Genomic DNA, 16,039 nt, shown 5'->3' with positions numbered 1-16,039 from the left:
CTGTGGGAATATTTTTCTTTTAGACAGTCCCGCCAAGACAATATAAAAAGACCAGACACTTGTTATGGCGGAGAAGAGAGTAGAAAGAGGCAAACAGCACCTACTTTCTCACGAGAAGAGAAGGAGGGGTTACTTCTACCACCTTGTGTTGTGATTGAATGACATCATGGAAGACGAAGAAGACAGGAGGAATGTATTCTTGAAGGCTTTCATGGCGGGGATCTGATGCTTGTTGTGGGTTTTTCGGGTTCTTTGGCTGTGTTCTGAAGGTTGTTCTTCCTGACGTTTTGCCAGTCTCTGTGGCTGGGATCTTCAGAGGACTGGAGTAGGAACTCTGTCCATGCTCTGTTCGTACTCCAGTCCTCTGAAGATTGTCAGAATATAGAAATTTTGTAGGCCTGATTATGTATAAGTGTATCATTAACGAGCTGCCATTGTGCACAGATGTGAGAATGCTGAATCACTCTGGAGATGATGCAATGACTTGAAACCAGAAGAAGACCAGGTGCAAAGGATGAAGTCATCTGGATTCTGATTGGACTGAATGTGCCATGTACATGTATATAAGTGGACTGTGTCTTTGCTTCTTTCTCTTCCTCTTCCACCACTTGCTGCCATGCATGCTGTTCGTTTGTAGAAAGAGTTCCTGCCATGCTGTTGAGATGCCTGCCTGTAAATATATGTAAATACTTGTAAATACAACTGTCTTGCAACAAAGAAGAACTTGTAAGTGTCTTCAATCACTCTGCGTATTTCTACTGTTGCCAAATTCCTGACAAAGATGCCGGCCACAGAGACTAGCGAAACGTCAGGAAGAACAACCTTCAGAACACGGTGAAAGAACCCGAAAAACCCACAACAACCAAGACAGGAGATGTTTAGAACTTTTGCCATGTGCAGTGTTCCTTCTTTTTCCTTTGTTGGAACCAAAGATTTTTCTACGTCTTTTTTCCTTATGCCCTGTGCTAGGAAAGGACTTGGAGGATGTAGAAAGAGAGTTTAAGGAAGTGAAAGGGGGAAGGCTTTGTGCCTTTAAACTGCCCTAAGGAAAGCTTTTAGAGATGTTTAGAATTTTGTAATCAAAAGGGAATTAGTTGCCTTAATTTTGTAGTTGTAATGAGCCTTGGAAATGTATCATTGCTGTGCTTATGCATCAGACTGACGTTATTCTGTAAATCTATATTTTTTTCAATAAAAAGATAAATTATAAAATCTTTTGGTCTCCATGAGAGTTCGCTCTTTGCCTCCAACTTTTGCTCAAATAAGATAGGAGCCATTTTTAAACCCAAATCCAATCTGGTGTTTATTTCTTTAGTTAACGGCAAAACTTCTGTTAACAAGTCATTCTGTAACATCTCTCGCGGGGCCAACAGGGCTCAGAAGGCCAACCAAACTTCGGAATCGAAAGGATTCAGGGATTTAACCTTCCAGGGTCCTGGAACAAACAGGTCATAACTCGGAACATCAGCTTCTGTCCCTTCGTCTCTCAATAATGGTAAGGTTTCTTCATCACCATCCGCTCTCCATACCGGGTTTCCTTCTTCCGCAAGTTGTCCCCATGGTCCCAGAGGTACATCATCCTCCGCGCCTGACATTCTTCAGCTTCCCGGGCCACTGCTTCTTTCTCCTCTCTCAGGCGTCTCCTCCACTCTTTTGCCTCAGACTCATCCCAGTAAGAAGGAAGCTTGGGAAGTCCCCTCCTGCGGTGGTAGTCTGCCTCTTCCCTTGGCACCTTTATCTTTTCCCATTTCCCAGTCCATGGGTCCTCCACCCAGATAAGTTCCCAACCCCCTGGTATGTTGTCCTGTGCCCTGTTTATAATCCCCACTCCTGCTTCTGCTACGGACCTCCCTTGCTCCTCTCTTCCCACCAGTTCCTGCTCCGTTTGTGTTGCCACCGTCAGACCCCGTAGATTTACTTCCAAATCCCAGGTGTCTGTTCCCTGGTGTATCTTTCTTGGACGGGTTGGCGGCGGAGTGGTCTGCACCTCTTTAGATGTCTTACTTGGGGACGGCACTCTGACGAGAGCCTCTATGCCTGTCACAGCCATTCCCTAAGGGGCAGGCAAGGCCACAGATTGCTACAGAGTCCTACTTCATTGAGCTCTAGTAGATTTTAGGACTACAAACCTCTTGTGTATCTTCTTGCTGAACCTAAGTGCAAGCATTTTTTTAGGATAGACTTGTGAGAAGGGGGTCTGTAATACTTCCTGGCTGAGGTCACCCGGACTCTACCCAGCTGTTAAGGGGTATGCAGGCTCCCAATTGCTCTCTGTCCGCCGATCAAGCTCTCCCTAACAGGACGCTGGATCATGATGATGATGGTTCTTTTCATTAACTATCTCCGTTACATCCTTCTTCGTCTTTCAGTTCACAGCTTCTAGGACTCCACCAATCACATTGGTCATTTCAATGTTAAAGACTCGCTCTTAACTCCACAGCCGTAATTCCTTCAAATGAGGTTTGACCAAACATGATCGGAGGTTATTCAAAGATGCCATTTATTTCAAGATTTACTTAAATTGCAGCAGCTAAACGCAGTAATATCCATGAAAGGAAGGCACAATATTGTGATCTTGTCCAGGGCGCTTGCCTCCTTTACTTTATTTTTCTTCAAAGAAGAGGGCAGTAAACCAAAATCCTCTAAAAAAAACAGGTTTATTGTTTAACAAGTCATCTGCTTTATCTATGCTCATACTTTCTGTTTCCAGTTTCACCAATAAGTCATAAGTCTTAACCTTAGTAAAATGCGATAAATCTCCCTGGAACGATAAAAGAAAAGAATTGGTAGTTCCATGGGTCCACTTCGGTATGGTCCCCGATACATCAGGTGCGTTGTCCACTAACGTCATGGCTGAGGATGGTAAACCCAGCCCACCCGTGGCTCCCAAACCTTCTTGCCCTAGTTCTGTCTCACTTGTGGTCGGAAGGGACTGGGCCCCAGGGATCTCCATACATCTCCTCTGCTCTCTTCTCTGCTCCTCCCTTTGCTGACAAGCCTTATATTCTTTCCCTTGTCTCCTTTCTTCTGCTTCCCCCCCCCCCCCCCCAATACGGTGCTTTTCTGCATAATCCCTAAGGACTCTAAACTCTACCCACTCCCCTGTCCAGGGGTCTTCTTCCACTAATTCCACTAACTACTCCTCAGGTTTTAAGGTCTCCGTCTGTGCCCAACGTGGGCACAGGAGGACACCTTGGAGGGACGTGGTGGCGCTGTGGGCTAAACCGCAGAAGCCTTTGTATGCTGCAGGGTCAGAAGACCAGCAGTCGTAAGATCGAATCCATGCAACAGAGTGAGCTCCCGTCGCTTGTCCCAGCTCCTCGCCAACCTAGCAGTTCGAAAGCATGTGAATGCGAGTAGATAAATAAGTACCATCTCGGTGGGAAGGTAAACAACGTTCCGGGTTTAAGTCGCGCTGGCCCTGTGACAACGGAAACTGCAACTCCACGGCTTGGAAATGGGGATGAGCACCGCCCCCTAGAGTCGAACATGAATGACTAAATGTCAAGGGGAACCTTACCTTTACCTGTGCCCAACAAGCTTCTACCTCTTTCTTTTTTGAATCCCCCTTTTTCCTTCCTGTCACTCTCTTTTATAACTTCCTCCTTTCCCGCCCATTTGGCCCCCTCTGGTGTTTCTGCCTTTATTTCCAATTGCTTAAACCCTTCTATAATGGTTTCCGTCCCATCCTCTGTCTTTTTGATTGGAGAGACCTACGGTAGAGTACCCTTGGGGTTACTCTCAGCCTCACAAATATAAAAGAAATTAGAAAATAAAAACCATGGAATTTCTAACACAGTGCTAGAAAGAAATTAACAGTGTAAAGTGGAATAGGCTGTATTAAAGTATCAGGTGAAATTAGTTATGCAAAATTAGCCAGAGTTAACCATTTGTAAAATACAAATTTGACCCTAACCTTCCACCAGCTCCCTAGTTGAAACTCACTGTGTTCACGCAATCTTTGTCCTAGAGACCGAGTAAGAAAGACTTATCTCCCTCTATTCCAAGGAACAGGTTCCTGAAGATTAATAAGAATCTGTAGGAAAATTCATCCAGGAGAATTTAGATGGGGGAAAACAGAAGGAAAAATGAAAAATAAAGCAGCAAAGTCACTGGTGGGTGTGTCTGCATCTGTGTAAGAAAGAAATAAAAGACCGTAAGGGAGAATCTCTCAGAAGGAAAAATCTAATACATTGTGAAAACTGCCGCTTCTCTCAAAATCAAGGTGAATTAAGACCCAAGGGCCCCAGAATAGATAACATTTGCACCCCAGAAAGTGAGCATTCTGGCTCACTTCCTTACCTTCACACTTAAAACCCAGTTCTGTGTTGGTAGATGGCAAGGTCCTTAATACGTGGTTTACATACCCCTGGGGCCCCGCAATATCTTTGCAGGGGATCTGCGAAGGCTTGAAGGAATGTTATGATCGAAAAAGGAAATGTTGAACAAAACCTTGATTTCCCTTGTTTGTGTAAAACATGGTTTTTCTAACCTATTGCCTACATTTAAAACAAACAAAAGTAAAAATTAGTTATGAAAATAACTGGTAGCAGATAACAGATATTTCTGCACACTGTGAGAACACGGAAGTCAATGATGCTGAGCGGCTCAGAAAAAGCACGTGTAACATTTCTTGCTACTAAGCACTCAGAAGCCAGTGGGTGAGTCCATTCCATTCTACAGGAAATCAACCCTGAGTGCTTACTGGAAGGAGAGATCCTGAAGCTGAGGCTCCAATACTTTGGCCATCTCATGAGAGGAGAAGACTCCTTGGAAAAGACCCTGATGTTGGGAAAGTGTGAAGGCAAGAGGAGAAGGGGACGACAGAGGACGAGGTGGTTGGACTGTGTCTGCGAAGCGACCAACATGAATTTGACAAAACTCCGGGAGGCAGTGGAAGAGAGGAGGACCTGGCGTTTTCTGGTCCATGCGGTCACGAAGGGTCGGACAGGACTTAACAACTGTACAACAACAAAGGGAGGGGGGAACTCCCTGTGCCATTCACTCCGGATCCCTCCCAGATCAGCCCTGAGATGATGGACTCCCCCCCCCCCACTCTTTGAGGGAGATCATGAAGAGCATCCTGGAAGAAGAAACACGTGGAAGCTCTCGGACGACCCCAAGATTCAGATTCCTTTCAGAGGAGGAAAAAAAAGGAAACAGGAAGGGAGTATTCTGTAGAGGGGGGACTCTTTGTTATTCAGGACACTTCTCCATTTACCCCATTTCCCCCCCCCCATTCTACTCTAGGAAGCAAAACTCTACCCATTTAACTCTTTAGGGCGAGATGAAGAAAGAAGCATCAGTCCCTTTGGAGGCTCGGGGGGGGGGGGCATTTATCTAGGAGGAGAAGGGTCAGAGGCGTCCTTGGAATCAGAGTTAGGTGACACAAATGGGGACTTTTAAAAGGTAATTTCAAAACACGAATGTAAATCTAGTCTACAACATCCAAGGACAGCAGTCTCAGGTCCTCCCATCTAATGAATCGCATCTCAAGGATCCTAAGCGCTTTGTCTTCAGACCATCAGGCGCCAACACATTGTGGTAGAGGATTGAAGGAAGCCCCTTTGCTGACCAGCTGTAGCCACTTTTTCAGAAAATGAAGTCCTTCAAGTGCCCCACTGAGTGGGAGGTGTGAGCAGAGACATCCAACACTATTCACAAGTTCTCTTTCAAGATTTATTGAAATCACAGGGGATAAATAGGAAATCAGATCCATGGAAAGCAAGAACAATAGAAAAGAAATCCTGGGAAAATGAATGATGTACGACTTCAATCGAATGTTTGGAAGAAATTTAAAGGATAAAACTTAATACCTTGTATTAAAATATCAGGTCAAATTACAGTTATGCAAATTTCGATAGTGAACCCTTTATAAAATGCAATATTTGCCTTTAACCATCCATCCATTCTCTACTATGTAGTCAACATGTTCAGCCGAAAGATTGAGATTAGACGGTTCTATCTATTCCAAGAAATAGTTTCCTAAAGACTCATGAAAAGAGAAATCTGATTTGGGAGAATTCAGAGGAGAAAATAAAAAGGGAACATGTGAAATACACTAGTGATGACACTGGTGAGTGCTGGTGTTCCCGAATCTAAACAATAAGTAGAAGACGACAGGAAGGGAGGTGTAAATTCTCCAAGAAGGATTAATGAAACTGATTCCGAAAACCAAAGCTTCTCCCAAATTAAAGCCAATCCAAGGCCGAAAGGAGCCAGATTATGGGACTATGGGTCAAAATATGCAAAAGTAAAAATTGCACAAGAAAGAGTAAACTGAAAACCGTGTGCAACTGAGTCTGAATGGGAACATCAATGAATGTGTTTGAGTCCCAGTCTCCACCGCCCCAGAAATAAGTGCTTTTTGCACCCCCGATGCCCCTAATTTTCCTGCATTTTGGTCCACTTCCTTATCTCTCTCCCCCTCAAATTCGGTTCCGTGTTGGTAGATGGCAAGGTCAGAGAGAAAGGGTATGGCACCACTCGTCCTTATTCCTAGAAAGTAAATCGCACTTTTGTCCTTCTGCGTCACATGATGTGACCATAGCATCTTCTCAGGATACACTCTGGGCCTGGAGCCGGTAAATGTTTTCAACCTAGGATATCATCCTAAGCTTCCTTAAAACTGAAGAAATTTACCTCAGGTACACTCAGCTCTTGTACACACAAGCCTGTAGCTTCCCTTTAGGGAGTTGCTCCATCTTGCATTGAGTCTTCCTCTTTTCCTCTCGCTCTCTCCGTGTCCCAGCATTATTCTCTTTTCCTGAGAATCTCTAATTCCAATCTGCATTGTCAACATTAAAGTTGTTTAGCTCCTCTGCAGTCATGATTTTAGTTTTCTTCATCTTAGACTTCAGGTCTGCTTTGCTACATCTTCCTTCATTTCACTACCAGTCATTTCAGGTAATTGCTGCTTCCTGCCAGTGTGATGGTGTCATCTCCATACTGTAAAAAAAAAATTCTTCTACAATTTTTCTTTCCTCCTTTATTTGAATCCAGTCTGGTATTCTGCATTCTTGGTACAGATCGATCAGATAAGGGGATAAAATGCCTCTTTGTCTGACACCTTTGCTCATCGGAAACCATTCTGTCTCTCCATATTCTGTTCCAATCTTCTTGTCCACAATATAATTTGTGCATCATGACGCACATCCCTTTCTTTCAGAACACCCCACAGTTTCTTCCAATTCTCACAGTCAGGGTTTTTGCTCTTTGCTCTATAAAACAAAGATTCATCTCCTTCTGAAACTCTTTGGTGTACTCCAGCAGATAGCAGATATTTACACTGTCATCTCCAGTGCTTTTTCCTTTTTAAATTCCTCTTCAATCTTAATGGCCATTGTCTACACCTTTATTTCCTTTAAGGCTGTATATATTAAAAACATCACATCTTGAAAATGGCTTGAATGGTTAACTCCACGGAAGCTGAAGACTTCTACACAGCTGTCAGTTGTTAGTGTTGCCCATTTACCAATTTTCTTAATATTTCTCTTCTTTGGGGCATCCTGTGAATATCCAAGGGAAGGGCAATGTTTTACGCAGGGCAGGTAAGAGGTGCTGAACGAACGCCAGCTGGCTTCTCATCCAAGCTGGTTGAGTCCTATCATTAGAAAATAGGACAAACGATCCCAGGAGGAAGAGGGTAAAGACGTATTGTGTGAATATGACTCTAAGAGACAGGGGATCTATTCACCACAAGATTCCTACAGGATAGGATTCTGCAAGAGGATTTCATTACAAACTGCCTGTTCCACTTTGTTACAGATGTCCAAATGTGCACAAATGGAAGTGATTGGTACGATGAAGTATGGAAAATACTGGTTGTTGTGGGTTTTTCGGGCTTCTTGGCCGTGTTCTGAGGGGGTTTTTCCTAACGTTTCACCAGTCTCTGTGGCCGGCATCTTCAGAGGACCAGAGCACAGTCTGCTGTCCTCTGAAGATGCCGGCCACAGAGACTGGCGAAACGTTAGGAATAACCACCTTCAGAACACGGCCAAGAAGCCCGAAAAACCCACAACAACCATTAGATCCCAGCCGTGAAAGCCTTCGTGAATACATGGAAAATACCGTTTTCCGGAAAATAAGATCTAACCTTGTTTTAAATTTGTAAACCGCCCAGAGTAGACCTTTGGATGGGCCAGATAGAGATAAAATAAATCAACAAATAATTAAAAATAAATAAATATAAATACAGTGGTGCCTCGCATTATGATGTTAATTTGTTCCAGCAAAATCGCTGTAGAATGAAAACATCGTAAAGTGAAATTAAAAAGCCCATAGAAATGCATTAAAACCTGTTTAGTGCATTCCAATGGGCTTAAAACTCACCGTCCAACGAAGATCCTCCATAGGGCGGCCATTTTTGCTGCCTGTCTTGCGAGGAATCCGTCCCTAAACACAGCGGGGAGCCATTTTATTTACCCAGTGGCCAAAATCGTTGTTTTGCGAAGAATCAGTTCCCAAAGCAGGGAACTGATCATCGCAAAGCGAAATTTGCCCATAAGAAACATCGTTTTGTGATCGCAAAAAGTTCATCATAATGCAATTTTGTTGTTAAACGATGCGATCGTAATGCGAGGCACCACTGTATAAATAAATAAACCCTAGTATGATTTTTCAGGAAGTTTGCAATATATGCCCTACCCCAAAAATAAGCCCCAGTTAAGTGAAACCCCACCCTCAGACATTGTGCAGCAACCAGAAAATGACATGATTATAAAATAAAACATCCAGTTTTATTTTCAAAGAAACACAGTAGCTATTACTGTTAAGTAATTTGTGTTATTCAGGGTAACAGGAGTTGACAAATAAGAAACAATCCAATGATATTTGGGGAGTATTCAGCATATATTCATAAAAGAAATGGTGGTGCAGCGTTGGAATATTCTGTGCAGTTTTAGAATGAGGTAAAGGAATGTACTGTTTTTGGAAATGTTCTCTTGAATAGGCTTTGACATTTAAAGGCTTTGTTTACACTTTGTCCTGAGTAACAAGATAAGAATTATGACTTCTGTGTAAATTATCTCTTGATGAAGAAAATATGAAATGAAAGCAAAACATTTCTCAAATACCGGCATTTCTATGGTTTCTCACCACTGGGCATTCTCTGGTGATTACGTATGAGAGAATTCCATGGAAAACATTTCCCACATTCCTGGCATTTGTATGGCTTCTCCCCAGTGTGGATTCTCTGATGATCAACAAGGTGTGAATGCTCAGAAAAATTTCCCAAATTCCTGGCATTTCTACGGTTTCTCTCCTGTGTGGACTTCCTGGTGTCTCCGAAGTGCAGAATTGTGAGCAAAACAATTCCCACACTTTTGGCATTTGTATGGTTTTTCTCCTGTGTGGACTCTCTGGTGAACAGGAAGCTGAGATTTGCGAGTAAAACATTTTCCACATTCCTGGCATTTGTATGGTTTCTCTCCTGTGTGGAATCCCTGGTGTCTCCGAAGTCCAGAATTGTCAGCAAAACATTTCCCACACTTTTGGCATTTGTATGGATTCTCCCCTGTGTGAACTCTCTGGTGTCTCCGAAGTACAGAATTGTGAGCAAAACATTTCCCACACTTTTGGCATTTGTATGGTTCTTCTCCTGTGTGGACTCTCTGGTGAACAGGAAGCTGAGATTTGCGAGTAAAACATTTTCCACATTCCTGGCATTTGTATGGTTTCTCTCCTGTGTGGAATCCCTGGTGTCTCCGAAGTCCAGAATTGTCAGCAAAACATTTCCCACACTTTTGGCATTTGTATGGTTTCTCCCCTGTGTGAACTCTCTGGTGTCTCCGAAGTACAGAATTGTGAGCAAAACATTTCCCACACTTTTGGCATTTGTATGGTTTTTCTCCTGTGTGGACTCTCTGGTGAACAGGAAGCTGAGATTTGCGAGCAAAACATTTCCCACACTCTTCGCATTCATATGGTTTCTCCCCTGTGTGGACTTCCTGGTGTCTCCGAAGTGCAGAATTGTGAGCAAAACATTTCCCACACTTTTGGCATTTGTATGGTTTTTCTCCAGTGTGGACTCTCTGGTATTTCAGAAGGACTGAATTGTGATTAAAAGATTTTCCGCATTCCAGATATTTGTAGAATTTCCTTTTATTATCGATGCTCTGGCACAGATCAAGGAGGGAATTCGTTTCCAAACATTTCCCATTTTCCTGATACTGGTATTTCTTTTCTTCTCTGGCAATTATCTTGTGATTTCCAGGTTGTGTTTTTTTATTAAAAGCTTTCCTGTATACTTTTCCACTGATCCTTTGGTCTGAAGTGTGTTCTCTCTCCTGAAGTGTATGTGCCACACTTTTAGCAAGATCTTGCCTACACGTGGTGTTTTGGTAGGGCCCTCCTCTGGTGTAACTTTCCTGATCTGATGGAAGAAAAAGAGCATAGAATAGATTGAGTAGTCTATTTTTATCACATTAAGTATCACCGCTCACCAAGGGGTGTCCTTTAGAGTGAGAGAATTCCCCGGTGAAAACATTATATCTACAGGGGAAAAAACCATTTGAGGGAAGTCACTGCCCCCGATCCCCAATAATGTTCAAGTAAGCAGCCAACAATTGTCCCATAACTGCCAAACGACTTTTGCCCCAATCTAGATTTGAAAAAAGAAACACGTTCTTTGTTCACAATTAACCGAAATTTCTTATTTATAGACTTTGATGAAGTTGTTCAAAAATACACGTTTTGCTGTTCTTTGACTCTTTCTATTGACGTTCCCCCTAACAGGGTGAAGGAGATTATTTCTTTCTTTCCCCCTTGCTTTAGTTCCTTCCTCTCATCCATCATCAGACGGGCTGTGAAGAAGGAGCCACCAGAGGGTGTCATTTTGGTGGGAAATCGAAAAAGAATAAAAGAAGGAGAGAAGGAGGGGGGAGGGGCAGTTGGAAGTTAGGGGAGGGGAAAGCTTGTTGGGTGACAGAAGCTGAAGAGGAGCGAGAAAAGGACTGGGGGGAAATATGTAGTACACGATGATCCCTGGATATATGGGAATAGACAGAGCTCAAAGTTCCCAGAGAGTATGCGGAGATGGACTGGAGAAGGAAGGTATATAAAAAACCACCTTACTTGGGCGAAACCGAAGAGAAGAAGAAAAGGAACAATTACAGAGAGTGGCAACAGCCAGAAGTCCAAAGACGGGCGAATATTTATTTATTTATTCATTCATTTATTTAACTTATATGCTGTCCACACTACCCGAAGGTCTCTGGGCGGCTTACAACATTCATTCATTCATTCATTCATTCATTCATTCATTCATTCATTCATTCATTATAAATAAATAAATAGGTCATGTCTCCACCGTCCTGGGCAACCCCGTGGAGCGGGTCCCTTCAGGCCAAGGCTAAGACTGAACCCCGACAAGGAAGGTGTGGGAGCCTCAGGTGGAGAGGGTTTTCCACCCGCCCCAATACGGTCAGACACAAACATAACTAAGGAGTCAGAATTCGGCAGCCCATGTAGATGCCAAAGGTCAAGTTCCACCCCTCTGCAAGGGGAGAGGGATGAAGGAGAAGACAAGGAATCTCTGAAACCAGACTCAGAATCTGTTGTTGATGTTGAGCAAGAGAATTTGTCAAACACAGAAGGACATTTGTTTTGTCCTCAAGGCATCCATCAAGTGTAGCAACATAAGAGGAAGAAAGGAGAACCAGACAAGATTACAAACCCCCTGAGTGCCAGGCAGAAAAGACGAAAATCCATTTTCTAACTTGAGCTCCACTATGCTCCAATGCAGGGCTGAGGGGCTTTTGCCCTTGAGGCAGATCAGCTCCATTTCCCATTGAATTTCACCAATGACCAGGCTGCCCAAGGATGATGGCATCTGGGATTCAGTCATACTAGGAGACTGTCCCCACAGAAGTTCCCTACTCTTGTTTTAAGCACCTCCATCCCCATTAGCTGGTGTCACTGCTCTCCTCTGAATATTGCCGTTACTGTACTTAATGCAAACCAGAGAATCACGGAGCCTTACTGAGAGAAGCCACCATCTGACGGTTCTCTGCCATGACGTCCCTGTGGAGGGATCTCTCATCCGGATCCAGCAGGGCCCATTCCCCCTGGGTGAAATTAACAGCCACCTCCTCAAAGGTCACCGGACCCTGGAAGAAAAGAAAATCTTTCCAGCATAGCTCTAAAAGAATCTAATGTGTTTTATGAACCAAAGATGAGATGGGGTGACCAGAATTTTTTTCACCAGGTTTTAATTTACTTTTATCTTTTTTTAATATATTATTTTTGAACACCCAGAGTGGCCTTGTTGCCAGATGGTGCGGGATATGAATATAAATAATAAACAAATAAATATGAACCAAAGATAAGATGGCGTGGCCAGAATTTCTTTCACGAGCTTTCATTTGGATTCTATGGGTGCAATTCACTGTCTTCCAAAAAGACGTTGCTTTTACCCCAATGTAGGAGTCCTATAGACCCAAAGCTCCCTTCAGGCGAGAGGTTTCTCTGGCAGGGAGAGACCTCCAAACTCAAAGGGCCTCTCAGTTTTAGCAAAGGCCACTTTCTTAGGTAAAGAAATTATGACTATTTCTTAATTTTAAATTTGGTTAGGCTGATCTGGTCTTAGATGTAGCTTTTGAGGGCCTCTGTATCTTCCTTCCTACTTCAGATGCTGAGTAAACACTTACTGGAAACGAGAGGAACGGCGTAAAAGGTGTTTTAGATGCTCCCTTTTGAACTTTATCATGTTCTCTGCTTTCCCAGAAGAATAGAATAGAATACAATCGTCCCAGCAATCCGTTGCCCCCCTACCTGATCCGGGTCATCCCCATGAGAAAGAAGAGCAGACTTCGGGTTTCTTATCACAGGCATTGTTGCAGCCCCTGCAGGAGAAATGAAAAACAGTCCCATAGATTTGCCTGATGAAAAAATAACCCTTTGCCAATGTGATAGGAATCATCCGCATAAGATGGGTGGGGTGCTTAGGTTTTTGGATGGATGATGAAATACTCTGTCCTCTCAACACACAAAGAAAAAAGTATAAAAGGAATCCCTCACATACTCCAGAGAATGAGAGCAAACTTAAAGACACAGCCATTCCCAGTGGGAATCCTTACCTTTCAAGCGGGCACCTCCATTGTCGTCATCACCATCATCATCATCATGTTCCTCCCTTCTTAGGAGCATACTCTGCCTCTTGTCTGATGGAGTCTTCTCAGTTGCAAGGACATCCCACTGAACCCCCAGTGAGAGGTTTTGGATCTGAGCAGTTGAGGGTCCAAGCCATGGAATTTAGAAATGGAAAAATCACAAAAGAATAGAAATCTTGGCCGATAACTTTCTGCTATGGAGATATTTTTCCACAAACAATGGGTCAAGAGTTTAGGGATATTCTCTAACAATACGTGCAATTGGGGGCAGATTTCCTCCCCATGCCTACTGGGGTATAGAGGCCATACGCTCCCCACCCTTCTTTCACAGTCACCGGGAGGAAATGCTGTCTCACCTTCTGCTCTTCCTGCCTCTTCTCCTCGGCCTGACTCAGGAGGAAGCCTTCGGCCAGGGCCACCGCCTGGGAACTGGTCTCCGCTCCACATTCCCTCACCCAGCTGGACATCTCCGGGGGAAGGACGGCCAGGAACTGCTCCAGGATCACCAGGTCCAGGATCTGAGCCTTGGTGTGCGTTTCTGGCTTCAGCCACTGATGGCAAAGAAGGTGGAGTTGGGTGCAAACCTCCCGCGGCCCCTCTGCCTCCTTGTAGGAGAAGCATCTGAAGCACTGGCACTGCTCCTGTGAGCTGACTATGTGTTCATCCAGGACATCCCGGCTCTTTCTTTCCCACAATCCTGCACTCCTTTCACTCTGCATCCTATGGCGGTCTTTTCCTGCTCCAACGCCAGCTGAGCTGTCCACCATCTCTGACCTGTGCTGAAAGAAAGGCTGCCATGACGTTGGTCTTTAAATACAGCGGACCCTCTACTTACGGAATTAATCTGTATTGAAATGGTGGCTGCAGGTCGAAAATTCTGTAGGTCGAGTCTCCATTGACCTACAATGCATTGAAGACATATTAATCCCATAACCGGCCATTTTTGTCCCATTTTGTTGTTTTTTTTCTGGTCTGTAGGTCGATTCTCCGGCTGCAAGTCGAATCTAAATTTTGCGGCCAGAGAAGTCTGCAACTCAAAAAGTCTGTAAGTCGAGCCGTCTGTAAGCAGAGGGACCACTGTAATTAAGAGAGTTGGTGTGAAGGCTCACTTTGGAGACTCCGTCTCATTCAAAAGGAGAGGCAGGGAAATGCCGAAGATAAAACAGAAATGGGACACCCGAGCAGCTGTAATATCTCTTATTTATTTTTAGGATAGAGTACTTTGGAAGAGGGAGATTCTATTTGGAAATAGCTGCCACCTGAGCTGTCCTTCTGGAAGATAAATTTTTTTTTTCTAGCCTCCCCACCTACCGCAACAGATACACAAAAACCTCTGCTTGTGTTGGGTCAGAGTTCATGTGAAGAAGAGGAAAAACAACCTCCTTGGCCATCAGGTGCCGAAGAGGGGGAAGCCCTTCCTTCTCTCCCCCTGGCCGGCTTCCTTTCCTCGGGTGGAGATGAGGCCGAAGGGGTGGCAATTCTCTTGCTTTCCTCTCCCTCCAGCCCCAAATTCAACCTCCTTCCCCTTTGAAGACACGGAGGCCCTCCTGGCGCCCAAGAGCCCCTCCCGGGTGAACCCTCTCCTGGGGAGGGAGGGAAACCCTTGCCCTTGGGACTCAGGCAGCGAAATCTCTTGGGCCGCCCCGGCTCTCCCTCCGAAGGGCCCTTCCCTGACCCAGATCTCCCGACTGACTGACTGGGGGGGGATCCTTCTCTCCCTCTCTTCCCTTCCCAGACCTTTCCCTGAGAGGATGGGCTCACCTTCCTCCGCCCTCCCCACCCCCCGCGGCCCCCTTTGAAGGAGAGGATCCTGAAGGAGAAGATGAGCCCCGCCGGGAACACCAGAAACACGTGCAAGTCCTCCAGGAGATCCCAAGCCCCCGTTTCCTTCCGGAAGGGGAAAAAGAGGGAACAGGAAGTGGCTCCCTTGAGGATGGGGGACCCTTTATTATGGAGGACTCTTCGCCACTTCCTGTCTATCCAGTATTTCCCCACCTCCTGTCCACTCTAGGAATCAAATCTCTTCAGGTGGTGGTCAAGAGGGAAGCCCAACTTCCCCGCCAGAAGGTTTGCCTTCTCAGACAAGCAGGATCTCTTCCTCCCTTCCTGGCTTGGAGGAAAGGCTTCGGGGACTTTCAGGCCCAGGAAATCTCTCGTCTGCCCCCTCAGCTCTTTCTGCACCAAATCCAACCAGCCATTTATTTCCCCACCGACCTTCTCTTCGACCTCCTCCTCCTTTTGGAGGTAACAGGACTTTGGAAGGATCCCTTTTGAGCCTCCGTTGCCCCCCCAAATTTCTCTAGGAGGAGAAGGGTCGGAGGCGTCTTCTGAATCAGAATTAGGTTATAAATGGAGAATTATAAAAGGTAATTTAAAAACAAGTGCTGAAATGCGGTAAGGAGATCATCATCACCGAACTGTATGAAATCTTTTGCCTCTGCTGGAGGGAAGGTGGAGTACCACAGGACATGAAGGATGCAAACATTGTCACATTGTACAAGAACAAAGGTGACAGGGGTGACTGCAATAACTACCGTGGTATCTCTCTTCTTAGCGTTGGAGGGAAGCTGCTTGCCTGTTTTGTGCTGAAGAGGCTCCAGGTGCTTGCAGACAGAGTCTATCCAGAATCACAGTGTGGATTTCGAGCAAATAGATCCACCACTGACATGGTATTCTCCCTCCGACAGTTGCAGGAGAAATGCAGGGAACAACAACAGCCACTCTTAGTGGCCTTCATAGACCTTACAAAAGCATTTGACTTGGTTAGCAGGGATGGCCTTTTCAAAATACTTCCCAAGATTGGATGGCCACCTCGTCTCCTTAACATCATCAGGTCCTTCCACGATGGAATGAAAGGCACTGTAGTTTTTGACGGCTCAACATCAGATCCCTTTGACATCCGAAGCGGAGTAAAACAAGGCTGTGTCCTC

The 16,039-nt window shown here is 44.8% G+C and overlaps 1 protein-coding gene across 1 annotated transcript in view; it reads right to left on the bottom strand.

Moving 5' to 3' along the window:
- Positions 1 to 15,376, bottom strand: part of LOC140703955 (uncharacterized) — a 34,621-nt gene extending 19,245 nt beyond the window's left edge. Inside the window, 7 exon segments of the mRNA XM_078386802.1 lie at positions 1,514 to 2,053; positions 9,086 to 9,227; positions 9,229 to 10,372; positions 11,981 to 12,107; positions 12,772 to 12,842; positions 13,077 to 13,221; positions 13,466 to 15,376. Of these exon segments, the coding sequence (XP_078242928.1) occupies positions 1,514 to 2,053; positions 9,086 to 9,227; positions 9,229 to 10,372; positions 11,981 to 12,107; positions 12,772 to 12,842; positions 13,077 to 13,221; positions 13,466 to 13,876 (2,580 nt within the window). The 5' untranslated portion in view covers positions 13,877 to 15,376.
- Positions 15,377 to 16,039: the final 663 nt, after the last annotated feature.

The sequence above is a fragment of the Pogona vitticeps genome, chromosome 2 (genome assembly GCF_051106095.1).
Source record: "Pogona vitticeps strain Pit_001003342236 chromosome 2, PviZW2.1, whole genome shotgun sequence".
Classification (NCBI taxonomy): domain Eukaryota; kingdom Metazoa; phylum Chordata; class Lepidosauria; order Squamata; family Agamidae; genus Pogona; species Pogona vitticeps.
The sequence above is the reverse complement of the archived record's forward strand: the minus strand, read 5'-3'. Positions and strand labels throughout refer to the sequence as shown.